Raw genomic sequence first — 17,434 nt, 5'->3', positions numbered from 1 at the left:
ATTACGCGGTGGAGTGAGTCTTGTAGCTCCCACTGCATGTCTCCATCTTCCGCCCGTCGCTTAGTGGTATCTGTGGCGACTATAGACCATTCGAGTGGGAGGGCCGCTAGGGGGGGTACTGTTACGAACCGGCGCCGCCATAGCTGCAAGCAGCCTGCTGCGGTTCCTGTTGCGCCCAGGCGCCGGCTGCCGTTCTTGGCCGTGCCTCGGGTTGTCCAGTTGGCTGCTCCTTCCACCACGTCTAAGTGTGGAGAGGCGGCTAGTGTGCATGCGTGCGCCGATTTACCCCAGCCAGAGTCTAAGTCTGGTGTTTTGCCTACTGAGCATGCTCAGACTGATTGTGTCATTTCTGAGACTAAGTCCTCAGTTCAGGCTACTGAGCATGCTCCCACAATTAATCCTAACAGCCTCTTTGCACAGGTACTTGGACTTCGGGCTGTGTCTAAGTTCTGGGATGTGCCTACTGAGCATGCTCAAACTGATAGTCTGCTTTTTGAGTCTGTTGCTCAGGCACTTAGTGCATCAGAAGCTAGGTCCGGTAAGGACCTCACTGAGCATGTCCGTGAGGTGGCAGGCCCTGATAGGGCAGAGGGTGTCAGGTGTCCTGATGACGTGGCAACTCCGGACTGGCTCTCAGAGGCCCGCCCCTATGATCTGGCACCTCACCATTGGTCATCAGACGATGACTGGTGAAGTGTTTGGGGCGTGGCTGCCATGAGGTCATCAATGACGTGGCGGTTCCGGATAGGTCGCATGTGACGTCACTGATGACATGGCATTCTGCTATTGGGCCTTGGTGGTTCCACCCTGGGTTTGGGGCGGACCCAGGTTATAAAAGGGGCTGGAGACAACATGGAGGTGCGCAGTCTTCATTTAGTGTTCATGGTGGCATAAGCCTTGTTGGAAGCGGTAGGTAGGGCTAGGCGAACGGTGCCTGTCACGCCAAGATTCGTGGCTCAGCACATGAGGGTCAGGCGCCGTGCTTCCTTGCTACCGTTCCTGTTGTGCTATAGCAGTCCAGTGGCGTTAACTGGGCTGCGGCTGCTGTGTCATCTGTCCGGTTGTGCCTCCTACGCACACGGACAGCATACCTGCTGCGTCACCTGTCCGAGAGTGCCCTCTACGCACACGGACAACGCACCTGTTGCGCCACCTGTCCGGTTGTGCCTCCTACGCGCACGGACAGCGCACCCCAAAACCCCTGTGAAGTTAACAAGGTGTTCCTGGATTGGGTGTGTGAACCCTATTATCCTCCTCGGCTTCCCAGTCAAATGCTATTGGTGTGACTACCTGGTCTGTCGTGTCCTTTACACACGTGGCCAGTCGATTGGTGGCCAGAAACGCTAATCGGAAGACCGCTCGGCCTGACGTGTCTTACACATGTGGCCGATAGAGCGCTGTCGCAGTGGTCTTCTCGGTCAATGCTAACTGGTCACTAACTGGTCGGAGTAGTGTCCGCTCCACCGAAACGTTAACTGGGTTGTCGTCTGGTCTGACGTGTTCCTACACACGTGACCGTGTCCCTGGGTTATCTCAGAGCCGTCCAGCTCTATAGTCTCCGCCTAACCCACAGGGTGCCAGCAGCTCCATTGCCATCTGGAGCACGGTGGGCCCCGACTGGCGATTGGGATATATACCCCCTGGTCCTAATCTGCCGGTCCCCCCGTAACACTTTGCTGGGGAAGCAAAGTCATGCAGTTTTGGAGGCCAAAAACGCACCCGAAAAACGCGCAAAAACGCCGCGAAAAACGCACTGTGCGCACATAGCCTTAAAGTGAAGCCACTCCAAAGTCTGACCAGTCAAAGTTGGAAGAAGACTATTTTGGAATAGGTGGATATCTTAAGTCAAGACAGCAGTAAACAGACAACAAAAGCTTAATTCCTGAGCCAAGAAAGAGCAAGAAGATCCAGAAAGTCAAAGATTGTGTATTCTATGGATAGAGACTGTAGATTCTGTTGAACGGCAGGAAAGAGATGCGCTGGGTGATGTCTATATACCTAAGTGTAATATTTTACTTCATTCCATCCTGAACGGTTATCAATGATAAAGTTGAGTAGACAAATATATTCCTACACTTCCCTCATATGATACTTTGTCGGGTCACCAATACCGACAACAGAGGGATTGTAGAGGGAAGTGTCACCCAATAATATCAGTATGTGTGTATGTATGTGTGTGTGTGTATATATATATATATATATATATATATATATATATATATATATATATATATATATACTGTATATGTGTGTGTGTATATAAAGATGCTGGGACAGATTTCATCTGAGTTCCCACAAAATATCTCTGTGAAGTGTAGAATGTCCCTTTACAATCCATTGCCTGCAGATAAATTTGATTATCTCAGGCCCAGACGCTTCATTCCTTCCTTCCTTCACACAATACATATCCCCAACACTGTCTAAGGGTACCGTCACACTTTAGCGCTTGGTTACCCGATATTTACCTTAGTTACCAAGCGCAGCATTGCTTCCACGCGTCGCTGCTGGCTGGGGGCTGGACACTGGTCGCTGGTGAGATCTGCCTGATTGACAGCTCACCAAGCAACCATGTAGCAACGCACTAGCGATCCTGACCAGGTAAGATCGCTGGTGGGATCGCTGTAGCGTCGCTAAAGTGTGACGGTACCCTCAGCAGTGATCTCGCTATGTGAGAAGTATCCCTTACAAGTCTGCCTTTTGTCACCTTTGTCATTAAAATGCAAGCCTCTTTTGTTTGCTACCTTAGATAAGCAGGGTGTATCAAACGAATGGCCAACTGTCCATCAGATATGCAAATCCACCTCTGTGTATGGACAACTGTACCCATCAGATAAGATCAGGTTTTCAAGTATAGTAAAGGTGGCTTTACACACTGCAACATCGCAAACGACATCGCTGTAACGTCACCGGTTTTGTGACGTAATAGCGACCTCCCCAGCGACATTGCAGTGTGTGAAACACATCAGCGACCTGGCCCCTGCTGTGAAGTTGCTGATCGCTACAAATCGTTCAGGACCATTCTTTGGTCCTTTGTTTCCCGCTGTGCAGCATGATCGCTAGAAAGTCTCAGTGTGTAAAGGGGACTTTACAGCGACTTCCCTTTCAAAAAGCTGCTTTACAACGTCCCCAATGACTAGCTAGGTCGTTCTGCAGGTCCGGATCGCTGTTGCGTCGTTGGCCAGGTCTGCCTGTTTGACAGCTCACCAGCGACTCACCAGAGACTTTGTAGCGATCCCGGCCAGGTTGGGATCGCTAGAAAGTCTCAGTGTGTAAAGGGGCCTTAAGAGATGATGCCTGCAGGTGGCCTGATTTAATTAACAGAGGCATAGTGACCATCAGATACCATCTTCAAACAGATGCAGATATTCTGACTGTAATTATTACACAGGGATGGGCCTGTCAGGTTTAAATATTTGGCAGGGACACATCTGGGGAACTATTCATTTTTTTCTCTACTATAAGACTGCTCTCTCTCTGAGTCTCTGCTCGACCCTCTCTGTCTGCATTACATAGTAACTTAGTAACATAGTTTGTAAGGCAGAAGGAAGACATTATGTCCATCTAGTTCAGCCTATTGTTAGTGCAGCTGTTCTGCAGTGTTGAACCAGGGGAAGGTAAAACCCAAGAGTAGGAGCTAATTTTCTTCATAGGGAAAAATATTCTCTCCCGACTACTAATCTAGGTCAACTATCTACCTGTAATATTATTCATAACCTTCTATACTGTTGCTTTCAAGAAAAGCATCCATTCCTCTCTTATATTCATTCAGTGAGTTGGCCATCACCACTTCCCCAGGAAGAGAGTTCCAGAGCCTCACTGCTCTTACTGTGAAGAACCCTCTTATATGCTGATGTAGAAAGTTTCTTTCCTCCAATCGAAGAGAATGCCCCCTTGTTCTTGTCACAGTCCTTGGTACAAACAGATCATGGGAGAGATCTCTATATTGCCCTCTGATATACTTGTACATATTTATTAGGTCTCCCAAGTCTTCTCTTTTCTAGAATAAATAGACCTAATTTTGATAACCTTTCTGGGTATTGTAATGCACCCACTCCACTTATTATTTTAGTTGCCCACCTCTGAACCCTTTCAAGTTCAGTAATGTCTTTCTTGAGCACCGGCGCCCAATATTGCACACAATACTCCAAGTGTGGTCTGCCGAGTGATTTGTACAGAGGGAGAATGATGTTTTCATCTCGTGCCGCCAGACCTCTTCTAATGCATCCCATCACCCTATTTGCTTTGGTGGCAGCTGCCTGACACTGGACACTCCATTACACTCCTATTTCTCTCCTACCCCTGCTGCTCTAATCTCTCTCCCTAGATACATATATCTCTCACTCTTTCTTTCCCTCTCTCTATATCTCTCTCTTGCTACCTATTCTGCAGTTGTCCCATCATCAGGAGCAGCTGATGCCAGTCCTGGAGACTAAGGGTACCGTCACACTTTAGCGACGCTCCAGCGATCCCACCAGCGATCTGACCTGGTCAGGTGTAAAAACATTAAAATTAATACATCTAGTTATCAAACATTTTATAATAGGACATATTATATATGTTCACAGTTCTGTCTATATTGGAAGGGCATAGCTTATTGATAACAGTACTTAAATTAAGATAAAGGTATCTGTATTAAATATTAAGGTATTGAATATACATAAATGCTGACATAGTATGGTATATATATCCATCTGGATTTTTCCAGCAAAAGGATTACACCATGTAACATGCGTCCAGCAGCAGTTCCCTATATGGCTTGGACAGTTGTCATATAAATGACAGGACACGGAGGGAGGGGGTCTCACTCCTTCACGTCGCCAACTGACCCAGGGATCCATCCATCCAGCCCTTCCACCCGAGACGAAGCAAGATGTGGCTGCTCTCTTTCAGACTCAAGAAAGATGAATGAAGATTTCCATTGATTAGAATAGACTAATTATTAACTCTTTACGTAAGCTAATGAAGCATATTAATTTTTCATTTCTGCAACTGAATTCTGGCAACCATTTTTAAATAGATATAAAATACATTTATTTTTTACATTTTTGAAGTTCTTTCTTTCATGCGCTTTTACGTATTTGAAGAAAAATATATTTAAGGGTATATTTTTAACATCAGGATCGCTGGTGCGTCGCTACATGGTCGCTGGTGAGCTGTCAATCAGGCAGATCTCACCAGCCCCCAGCCAGCAGCGACGCGTAGAAGAGATGCTGCGCTTGGTAACTAAGGTAAATATCAGGTAACCAAGCGCTTGGTTACCCAATATTTACCTTGGTTACCAGCGCACACCGCTTAGCGCTGGCTTCCTGCACTCCTAGCCACAGTACACATCGGGTTAATAAGCAAACCGCTTTGCTTATTTATCCGATGTGTACTCCGGCTACGTGTGCAGGGAGCCGGCACTGACAGCGTGAGAGCGGCGGACGCTAGTAACCAAGTTAAATATCGGGTAACCAAGGAAAGGGCTTCCCTTGGTTACCCGATATTTACCTTGGTTACAGCTTACCGGCGGCTGCCAGACGCCGGCTCCCTACTCCCTGCACATTCAGATCATTGCTCTCTCGCTGTCAAACACAGCGATGTGTGCTTCACAGCGGGAGAGCAACGTCCAAAAAATGAACCAGCACTATGTGTAACAAGCAGCGATCTCACAGCAGGGGCCAGATCACTGCTCAGTGTCACACACAGCGAGATCGCCAATGAGGTCACTGGTGCGTCACAAAAACCGTGACTCACCAGCGATCTCGCTAGCAATCTCGCTATGTGAGAAGTACCCCTAAGTATCATTAACATTTGCTTTGCTTCCCTCCAGATTGCATTGCGGTATTAACCCTTTTATCTCCATAGCGATAGTTAGTGATAGGAATTCGGGTGGACATTCCTGTATGTGTGACGTGGGTGGGAATTTATAGAATATTGTGGGGTTTGTGCTATTGGATATTGTGCTTTTTGTGGCGGTACTGAGTAGCAATATAGATATACTGTAGACTTTTGAGTGTTTAATAAATATTGTTTATTAGTACACGGTTTCATCTCAGTTAGTCGCCGAGGGTATTTATAATGTTATATAGCAACAGAATAGATAACATTAAGTGCGTTTTTATGTTAAGTCATATATTAATTATTGTTCGTCAAATTTGATATTTATTAATATCAGGTGTTAGCTCATATTACATTATTAGCAAGCCTGCTTATTGGCAATAATAATTAATATCGGCGCTAGCACTACAACACAAAACAAGGTGTGATTTCTGAATAAAACATTCTTCACATTCTGAACATGAAAATGGCTTGTCCCCAGTGTGAAATCTTTGATGCCAAACAAGCTCTAATTTCCGAATAAAACATTTCCCACACTATGAACATGAAAATGGCTTCTTCCCTGTGTGAATTTTCTGATGCATAACAAGTTTTGATTTCCAAATAAAACATTTCCCACACTATGAACATGAAAATGGCTTCTCCCCTGTGTGAATTTTCTTATGCAAAACAAGGTGTGATTTCTGAATAAAACATTTCCCAAACTATGAACATGAAAATGGCTTCTCCCCTGTCTGAATTTTCTGATGTGTAACAAGGGATGATTTCTGAATAAAACATTTCCCACACTCTGAACATGAAAATGGCTTCTCCCCTGTGTGAATTTTCTGATGCGAAACAAGGTGTGATTTCTGAATAAAACATTTTCCACATTCTGAACATGAAAATGGCTTGTCCCCAGTGTGAAATCTTTGATGCCAAACAAGCTCTGATTTCCGAATAAAACATTTCCCACACTCTGAACATGAAAATGGCTTCTCCCCTGTGTGAATTTTCTGATGCATAACAAGTTTTGATTTCCAAATAAAACATTTCCTACACTCTGAACATGAAAATGGCTTCTCCCCTGTGTGAATTTTCTTATGCAAAACAAGGTGTGATTTCTGAATAAAACATTTTCCACATTCTGAACATGAAAATGGCTTGTCCCTGGTGTGAAATCTTTGATGCCAAACAAGCTGTGATTTCCAAATAAAACATTTCCCACACTCTGAACATGAAAATGGCTTCTCCCCTGTGTGAATTTTTTGATGCGAAACAAGGTTTGATTTCAAAATAAAACATTTCCCACACTCTGCACATGAAAATGGCTTCTCCCCTGTGTGAATTTTCTGATGTTTAACAAGGTGTGATTTCTGAATAAAACATTTTCCACACTCTGAACATGAAAATGGCTTCTCCCTTTTGTGAACTTTCTGATGTGTAACAAGGGATGATTTCCAAATAAAACATTTCCCACACTCTGAACATGAAAATGGCTTCTCCCCGGTGTGAAATCTTTGATGCCCAACAAGTTCTGATTTCCGAATAAAACATTTCCCACACTCTGAACATGAAAATGGCTTCTCCCCTGTGTGAATTTTCTGATGTTTAACAAGGTCTGATTTCTGAATAAAACCTTTTCCACACTCTGAACATGAAAATGGCTTCTCCCTTTTGTGAATGTTCTGATGCGAAACAAGGTTTGATTTCCGAATAAAACATTTCCCACACTCTGAACATGAAAATGGCTTCTCCCCTGTGTGAATTTTCTGATGCCTAACAAGGACTGATTTCTCACTAAAACATTTCCCACACTTTGAACATGAAAATGGCTTCTTCCCAGTGAGAGTTTTTTGATGATTGGAATTTTGGTCTTGTTTGAAAAGATCAGATGATAGAGCTTTCCGAAGAAGGACTGGAGGTATATTGGGGACTACATCATGCTCTTCATATGTATCATGTGTGATACAGTCATCATCTGTTATAAATTCTGAAGATATTAGAGATCCATCTGAACTCCCAATACAGTCATCTGCTAAAAATAAACACAATGTTATTATTTTTTAATGTATTATCTTGAAAGTTCATTTATTTTTTTAAACCATAACATCAGAAATTAAATTAGGAAAAAATGTATTCTTAAAAGGGAACCAAACATCAGGTTTTTCGTCTATAAAGTGCAGCCAGTACTGGCACTATCAGGCACAGTGTTTACACACCATCAGGGTGCAGCTCGGGTGTTTAGGCAGCAAAATCCAACATTATAAAGTTTGATAATTCGTACACTTTTTGATTGATGTGTGCACCTCTTTCCTAATGTGCGGGCGTGTTATGCACTTGTATCCCCCCCCCCCCCCCCCCCCCCCGCTGCCTGTTCCACCCTCTCTCTGGCTGTATTTAAATTTCCCTCTTCAGTAACATGCCGTCGGAGTTGGCACCTGCGCATAGCGCTTATCTCCGGCGCCATGTTTCTGAAGCCCGCAGTGCCGTGCAGCCGTGTGCACGAGAGGGCGGCGCATGCGCCCTCGCTTCTTCAGATCCCGTTGTGACCGCGGGAGCACGTACGGTCACAACAGGACTGGCGAACAGCTGATCGGAGGACGTGATTAGCTGCAGCTACGCTACCAGCACAGCAGCCGCCTAGGACACCGGGGCTCAGGTGAGGTGAGTTCACAATGCTGTGTGTGCGCCCCTGCGTTGACCTGGGCTCACCTTCTGAATGCCAGGTCACCGCAGGAAAGCACTCACAGCTGTGTGTCTGTGTTATGTGTGTGATTCTGTGCAGTGTGTGTGTGCAGTGTGTGTGTGTGTGTGTGCGCAGTGTGTGTGCGCAGTGTGTGTGCGCAGTGTGGTGTGTGTGTGCGCACGCTGTGTGTGCGCAGTCTGTGTGCGCAGTGTGGTGTGTGCGCACGCTATGTGTGGTGTGTGTGTGCGCACGCTGTGTGGTGTGTGTGTGCGCACGCTGTGTGGTGTGTGTGTGCGCGCGCACTGTGTGGTGTGTGCGCGCACGCTGTGTGGTGTGTGTGCGTCCTGAATCCAGGCCTGGCATTACTGGAGTTTCCTCCGGTAGCCAGTCCGACGCTGCACTAAAGTGTGTAGTTTGTTTTTTTTTCCAGATGATATTGGATCCGGATTGGATGGAGCGGGACCCTTGACCCAGGATTACTGCAGAGAGGGGTTCTTTATTTCAATAAAGATGGAGTCACTAATTGTGTTGTGTTTTATTTCTAATAAAAAAAAAATTCTGTGTTGTTTTTTTTTTTTTTATCTTTACTAGAAATTCATGGTGGCCATGTCTAATATTGGCATGACACCATGAATTTCGGGCTTAGGGCTAGCTGATAATACACACCTAGCCCTAACCCCATTATTACCCAGTGAGCCACCCGGCATCAGGGCAGCTGGAAGAGTTGGATACAGCGCCAGAAGATGGCGCTTCTATGAAAGCACCATTTTCTGGGGTGGCTGCAGACTGCAATTCGCAGCGGGGGTGCCCAGAAAGCTTGGGCACTCTGCACTGCGGATTCCAATCCCCAGCTGCCTAGTTGTACCTGGCTGGACTCAAAAATTGGGCGAAGCCCATGTCATTTTTTTTAATTATTTCATGAAATTCATGAAATAATTAAAAAAAAAAGAAAAGGGCTTCCCTATATTTTTAGTTCCCAGCCAGGTACAAATAGGCAGCTGGGGGTTGGGGGCAGCCCGTAGCTGCCTGCTGTACATGGTGAAGCCCACATCATTTTTTTTGGGGGGGGGGGGAATCCTGCATACAGTCCTAGATGGAGGATACTGAGCCTTGTAGTTTGGCAGCTGCTGTTTGCTCTCCTGCATCCACTAGTGGATAGAGTATGCTGAGCCTTGTAGTTCTGCTCCCCCTGCCTCTCCCTCCAGCATACAGTCCTGGATGGAGCATGCTGAGCCTTGTAGTTCTGCAGCTGTCTGCTCTCCTGCATAGACTAGTGGAGAATGAAGAACATATTGAAGGAAATGACATCAGACCTTTTTTCTTTTTAACAATCTTTAATGGCATTGTTCACTGTTAAAAATCGCATAAAAGCGCAGTGAGCAAAAATGCAGCAAAAAACGCACCAAAATGAGGTAAAAACGCATGCATTTTTTGCCGCGATTTTTCCCGCGGGTGCGTTTTTGTCTGATCACTCATTCTTTTCTCCCTATCAGAGCAGCACCGCTCAGATCAGGAGAAATGCTCATCTCCTGTAACCTGCAGTACTCGGCTGCTGGTTATAGGACCTGCGTAACGTGAGCTACAGGAGTAATCACAAGACCCAGTGGTAACACGACAACCATCAGATCCACGTGATCCCATCACGTGACTTCCTGTGGAGGCTGGTGATTATGCGAATAAAGCGATCGCCATTAAACTGTTTGTTTAAATTTGCTTTTTTTAAATTAAACAATGCTTTGTTTAAATTAAAAAAAAAAAAATTTAAAATAATTGTTTTGTTTTTTTGGGAATAGGATCTGTTGCCTCCATATAGTAGTTTTCAGACACTTAGTATTATGGTGCGCTTTATAATATAAGTAGGACTATGAGGTGCATTAGATTATACGGATGACTATATGGGGCACATTACTATATGGAGGACTGTGTGGCACATTATACTATATGTAAAGCTTTGTGGGGCCATGGTAATATTTGGAGGGCTGTGATGAAGCCTTTATACTTTACATACAGTTATATGAGGGCCAACAAACATTTTTTGATTTCTGGCTCTGACAGACCTGTAACATTGTCTGTAAGAGGCTCCTCCGTCCTCCACTCATTACCTGTAGTAATGGCACCTGCTGTTTGAACTTGTTATCAGTATAAAAGACACATGTTCACAACCTCAAACAGTCACACTACAAACTCAACTATGGTGAATACCAAAAAGCTGTTGAAGGACACAAGAAACAAAATTGTAGCTCTGCACAATGCTGGGAAGACTAAATCTGCAATAGTCAAGCAGCTTTGAAAAATGAAAACTACTGTGGGAGCAATAATAATAAAATAGAAGACAAACCAGACCACTGATAATCTCCCTTCTTCTGGTGCTCCTCAAGATCTGAAGAGTTGAAATGATTCCAACAACGGTATCCAAAAGTTACAGAACCACAATGGGGAACCTAGTGAATGAACCGCATACATTTTGGACCACCGTAACGAAGGCTACCATCAGTAACACACTACGCCGCCAGGGACTCGGATACTGCAGTGCCAGACGTGTTCCCCTGCTTAATCAAGTACATGTTCAGGACCATCTGAAATTTGCTATAGAGCATTACGATTGTCCAGAAAAGTATTTGGAGAATGTCCTTTGGACTGATGGAAAATCAAGTATGGACTCTTTTGTAGAAACACAACTCGTGTTTTGATTAGGAGACAGAATGCTGACTTGCAAACAAAGAACAACATACCAACTGTGAAACATGGTGGTGGCAACATCATGTTTTGAGGCTGATTCTCTGCAAAGGTACCAGGACCAGTGATCCGTGTATATGAAAGAATAAATTTTGCCATGTATTGTGAGATTTTCAGTGCAAACCTCCTCCCATCAGAAAGGGCATTGAAGATGAATGATCCCAAGCACACCGCCAGTGAAACGAAGGTGCCGCTTCGCAAGAAGCAAAATGTCCGGGAGTGGCCTACCCAGTCTACAGATCTCAACCCCATAGAAACCCTTTGCTGGGGGTTGAAGGTCCGTGTTGTCCAGTGACAGGCCAAAAACATCACTGCTCTAGATGAGATGTGCATGGAAGAATGGGCCAACATACCACCAACAGTGTGTGCCAACCTTGTGAAGACTTGGCACATGGATACCATGTTTGGTAGAGGTGGTCTCCTTGACTGGAGACTGCCCTTCCCGTGGTTGTTCCTTCCCGGTGAAAGACCTGGCTAGTTTCCTGCCAGCGTTGAGAAACACGTGATGGTGTCTCCGCGGCTTTCTTATTTGCATACTTCCCAGGGGGCAATGCTCTAGAATCACTGCGTTGAGAAACACGTGATGGTGTCTCCGCGGTGGATATGTTGATCTCCCTAAGGTCAACAATGCTTGCTTAAGTAGTCTTATACTAGGCATTGCCCCCACTAGCCAGATTCCTACTCCACACTGATGAGGGGCAAATACCCCGAAACGGCTGTCTGTGGATGGATACCATGTTTGGTATAGGTGGTCTCCTTGACTGGAGACTGCCCTTCCCGTGGTTGTTCCTTCCCGGTGAAAGACCTGGCTAGTTTCCTGCCAGCGTTGAGAAACACGTGATGGTGTCTCCGCGGCTTTCTTATTTGCATACTTCCCAGGGGGCAATGCTCTAGAATCACTGCGTTGAGAAACACGTGATGGTGTCTCCGCGGTGGATATGTTGATCTCCCTAAGGTCAACAATGCTTGCTTAAGTAGTCTTATACTAGGCATTGCCCCCACTAGCCAGATTCCTACTCCACACTGATGAGGGGCAAATACCCCGAAACGGCTGTCTGTGGATGGATACCATGTTTGGTATAGGTGGTCTCCTTGACTGGAGACTGCCCTTCCCGTGGTTGTTCCTTCCCGGTGAAAGACCTGGCTAGTTTCCTGCCAGCGTTGAGAAACACGTGATGGTGTCTCCGCGGCTTTCTTATTTGCATACTTCCCAGGGGGTAATGCTCTAGAATCACTGCGTTGAGAAACACGTGATGGTGTCTCCGCGGTGGATATGTTGATCTCCCTAAGGTCAACAATGCTTGCTTAAGTAGTCTTATACTAGGCATTGCCCCCACTAGCCAGATTCCTACTCCACACTGATGAGGGGCAAATACCCCGAAACGGCTGTCTGTGGATGGATACCATGTTTGGTATAGGTGGTCTCCTTGACTGGAGACTGCCCTTCCCGTGGTTGTTCCTTCCCGGTGAAAGACCTGGCTAGTTTCCTGCCAGCGTTGAGAAACACGTGATGGTGTCTCCGCGGCTTTCTTATTTGCATACTTCCCAGGGGGCAATGCTCTAGAATCACTGCGTTGAGAAACACGTGATGGTGTCTCCGCGGTGGATATGTTGATCTCCCTAAGGTCAACAATGCTTGCTTAAGTAGTCTTATACTAGGCATTGCCCCCACTAGCCAGATTCCTACTCCACACTGATGAGGGGCAAATACCCCGAAACGGCTGTCTGTGGATGGATACCATGTTTGGTATAGGTGGTCTCCTTGACTGGAGACTGCCCTTCCCGTGGTTGTTCCTTCCCGGTGAAAGACCTGGCTAGTTTCCTGCCAGCGTTGAGAAACACGTGATGGTGTCTCCGCGGCTTTCTTATTTGCATACTTCCCAGGGGGCAATGCTCTAGAATCACTGCGTTGAGAAACACGTGATGGTGTCTCCACGGTGGATATGTTGATCTCCCTAAGGTCAACAATGCTTGCTTAAGTAACCTTGTGAAGACTTACAGAAAACGTTTGAACTCTGTCATTGTCAACAAATGATATAGAACAAAATATTGAGATGAACTTTTTTTTATTGATCAAATACTTATATATGTGTATGTAGATTAAAAAAACAAAAACAAAATCAGGATCAAATCTGAAAAAATTAAGCCCACCCAACTCATTTACATTGAGTAACAAACAGATTTTTTTTTCTTGCAATAATTAAACGTTAAGATTTCCAGCAGCCGAGTACTGCAGGTTACAGGAGATGAGCATTTCTCCTGATCTGAGTGGTGCTGCTCTGATAGGGAGAAAAGAATGAGTGATCAGACAAAAACGCACCCGTGGGAAAAAACGCGACAAAAAATGCGGCAAAAAATGCATGCGTTTTTACCGCATTTTGGTGCGGTTTTTTTGCTGCATTTTTGCTCACTGCGCTTTTATGCGTTTTCTAATAGTGAACAATGCCATTAAAGATTGTTAAAAAAAAGAAAAAGAAAAAAGGTCTGATGTCATTTCCTTCAATATGTTCTTCATTATCCACTAGTCTATGCAGGAGAGCAAACAGCTGCAGAACTACAAGGCTCAGCATGCTCCATCCAGGACTGTATGCTGGAGGGAGAGGCAGGGGGAACAGAACTTCAAGGCTCAGCATACTCCATCCACTAGTGGATGCAGGAGAGCAGAAAGCAGCTGCCAAACTACAAGGCTCAGCATCCTCCATCTAGGACTGTATGCAGGATTATTTGTCTCCCCCCCCCCCAAATGATGTGGGCTTCACCATATTTTTGTATGCTAGCCAGGTACAGTAGGCAGCTACGGGCTGCCCCCAACCCCCAGCTGCCTATTTGTACCTGGCTGGGAACTAAAAATATAGGGAAGCCCTTTTTTTTTTTTTTTTTTTTTAAATATTTCATGAATTTCATGAAATAATTAAAAAAAATGACATGGGCTTCGCCCAATTTTTGAGTTCAGCCAGGTACAACTAGACAGCTGGAGATTGGAATCCGCAGTGCAGAGTGCCAAAGCTTTCTGGGCAACCCCGCTGCGAATTGCAGTCCGCAGCCACCCCAGAAAATGGCACTTTCATAGAAGCGCCATCTTCTGGCGCTGTATCCAACTCTTCCAGCTGCCCTGATGCCGGGTGGCTCACTGGGTAATAATGGGGTTAGGGCAAGGTGTGTATTATCAGCTAGCCCTAAGCCCGAAATTCATGGTGTCATGCCAATATTAGACATGGCCACCATGAATTTCTAGTAAAGATAAAAAAAAACAAACACAGAAAAATATTTTTATTTGTAATAAAACACAACACAATTAGTGACTCCATCTTTATTGAAATAAAGAACTCCTCTCCGCCGTAATCCTGGGTCAAGGGTTCCGCGCCGTCCAATCCGGATCCAATATCATCTGGGAAAAAAAAAAACTACACACTTCAGTGCAGTGTCGGACTGGCTACTGGAGGAAACTACAGTAATGCCAGGCCTGGATTCAGGGCACACACACACACCACACAGCGTGCGCACACACACACCACACAGCGTGCGCACACACACACACACCACACAGCATGCGCACACACACACACTCCACACATAGCGTGCACACACCACACAGCGTGCACACACACACCACACTGCGCGCGCACACTGCGCACACACTCTGAGCACACACACACTCCGCACACATACACTGCGCACACACACTGCGCACACACACTGCGCACACACAGCACAGAATCACACACATAGCACAGACACACACACACTGCACACACACATAGCACAGACACACAGCTGTGAGTGCTTTCCTGTGGTGACCTGGCATTCAGAAGGTGAGCCCAGGTCAACGCAGGGGCGCGCACACACAGCATTGTGAACTCACCTCACCTGAGCCCCGGTGTCCTAGGCGGCTGCTGGTAGCATAGCTGCAGCTAATCACGTCCTCCAATCAGCTGTTCGCCAGTCCTGTTGTGACCGCGCGCGCTCCCGCGGTCACAACGGGATCTGAAGAAGCGAGGGCACATGCGCCGCCCTCTCGTGCACACGGCTGCACGGTACTGCAGGCTTCAGAAACATGGCGCCGGAGATAAGCGCAGGCGCCAACTCCGACGTCACGTTACTGAAGAGGGAAATTTAAATACAACCAGAGAGAGGGAGGAACAGGCGGCGGGGGGTGGGGAGGGGGGCGGGGATACAAGTGCATAACACGCCCGGACATTAGGAGAGAGGTGCACACGTCAATCAAAAAGTGCACGAATTTTCAAACTTTATAAAGTTGGATTTCACTGCCTAAACACCCGAGCTGCCCACTAATGGTATGTAAACACTGTGCCTGATAGTGCCAGTACTGAAATGGCTGCACCTTATAGACGAAAAACCTGATGCTTGGTTCCCTTTAATCTGTTGTCAAATTTTGTCATCTGTTACTTCTTCGTTAATTTAGATCTCCCATTCCTAGCACCAGTTCTCTGGAATGTGCTACAGGAAATAATGTGATTGATTGTCACAATGTGACTGCAGGATAATGAGGGACAGGGGGCTTCAATACTATCTCTCATGCTAGGGGACCCTAAGGTATTCCTAACCTCTGGATTACCACTGAAGATGGAGATGCTGGAGTCTCGTGCCTTACTATTCTGCTGATGAGATCTAATCTGTAATCCCCCGGGGAAGGAAGGGGCAGGAATATGATGGAAACACAGAATAAGACAGATGGGAAATACAGATTAAGAGAGATGAAACACATTGATGAAACTCACAGAAATAAAAAGTGAAAGAATAAGGAGAAAAGCAACAAAAAGACACCAAGGGTTAACACCACAACAGCTCACAGTAACAATGCACAAACAACACCTCACCAGACCAGTATAGGTAAGCTATAGCTGGCATCAATGAAATAGTCCAGTAGGCATATACAGGAGGGGAGCAAATGATACTTTCTCCTCTACAGCATGTGATCAAAGATATTTACAAGCAGCCCTGCAGAGAATAACTCGTTAGCCTGCCCAAGCCTGTGGTTCGACACCTGCGTCTCCCTGCGCTGCTCACAGACATCAGAGAAGTTAACATGCAACGTACAAGAATCTATAATTTCCATAGATCCTGACGCTGCCATGACAGTTGGCAAAACCTGCAGAAATCTCCTTGCAACATTGATCCACAACATAGACATTTTCAAAGAGATTTTTTTTCCGAATAAAATAGTTACAGACAGATTCCAGATATATAACGGGGTTGTCCGGGACAACAATGTGATGATGTACACTGAAAAATTATGTTAGGGACTGGAGTGAGATTTTTGGCATAGGGAATGCTGCAGTTTGGTATAAATTAGAGACAAGGTGGCATCACACCCTTGTTCTGGCCGAGCTTTGCTCATTTTGGCAAAGCTGATTAAAATTGGCGTGAACACGCACACCAGCCTGTCTCCTCTTCACCTTTAGACTCCTGCAATTAAGACCTTTGATCACATGACGTGATGTCAAAAAGGTTTTTAAGCAGTCCTATAATCGGCACATAAACACTGGGGCCCCTAGGAGAATGGGAGCCCTGTGAAATTGCCCAGTTTGTTGTCCCTTTCCCCTAATGCCAGTCCTGCATGCCATCCAGTCTTCTTTTCAGTTCTTTAGACTCCTGCAATTAGGAGACCTTTCGTTACATCATGTCACATGAGTTTGAAGTCATCAGATGTCTCAGAATAACACTGATGGGGTTCCGTAGACAGTGGAGTTCCTGAAAAATTGCTCCCAAAGCTGGCCCTGACTGTAACTAGGGCTTATTTTTGGAGTAGGGCTTATTTTTCAAGCATTCTCCACAAATCCCATAATTTCATGCTAGGGCTTATTTTTGGGGTAGGTCTTATTTTCAGGGAAACAGGGTATTCACGAACCCTCTTCAGGTCTTTGAGTTGCCTTCATAACAACATAGAGAAGGCACTAGACACAAAGAGCAGAAGAAGCAGAAGCAAAGAAAATACAGCTGAAAAACCCAGAGCAGAAAGTCTAAAAATGTAAACACAAAATTAGTGCAGAAAGTACATGAGTAGATATCTCTTACAGGATAGAACTGGAGGAAAGACATCCTGAGGAACATCGGGATCTTCTTGGTTACAGTCCTGTGGGAGAAGAGGACGGGGACATCTCTCTGGTGTTGTCCTCTTACTGGATAGACCTAGAGGAGACACATACAGGGACTGAATTCATTCCTTACATACAGATAATTATAGGCTGT

General features: G+C 45.6%; 1 protein-coding gene across 1 annotated transcript; it reads right to left on the bottom strand.

Moving 5' to 3' along the window:
• Positions 1-6,027: 6,027 nt before the first annotated feature.
• On the bottom strand, positions 6,028-17,369 carry LOC142313082 (uncharacterized; the record flags this gene model as incomplete). Its single annotated transcript, XM_075352067.1, has 2 exons — positions 6,028-7,837; positions 17,261-17,369. Coding segments are annotated over 2 exons (1,422 nt in total), but the record flags the coding sequence as incomplete, so codon positions are not given.
• Between the last annotated feature and the right edge of the window lie 65 nt (positions 17,370-17,434).

This window comes from Anomaloglossus baeobatrachus, chromosome 5 (assembly GCF_048569485.1).
Source record: "Anomaloglossus baeobatrachus isolate aAnoBae1 chromosome 5, aAnoBae1.hap1, whole genome shotgun sequence".
Taxonomy (NCBI): Eukaryota; Metazoa; Chordata; class Amphibia; order Anura; family Aromobatidae; genus Anomaloglossus; species Anomaloglossus baeobatrachus.
Note: the sequence above shows the minus strand (reverse complement) of the source record. Positions and strands in the feature narration are given on the sequence as shown.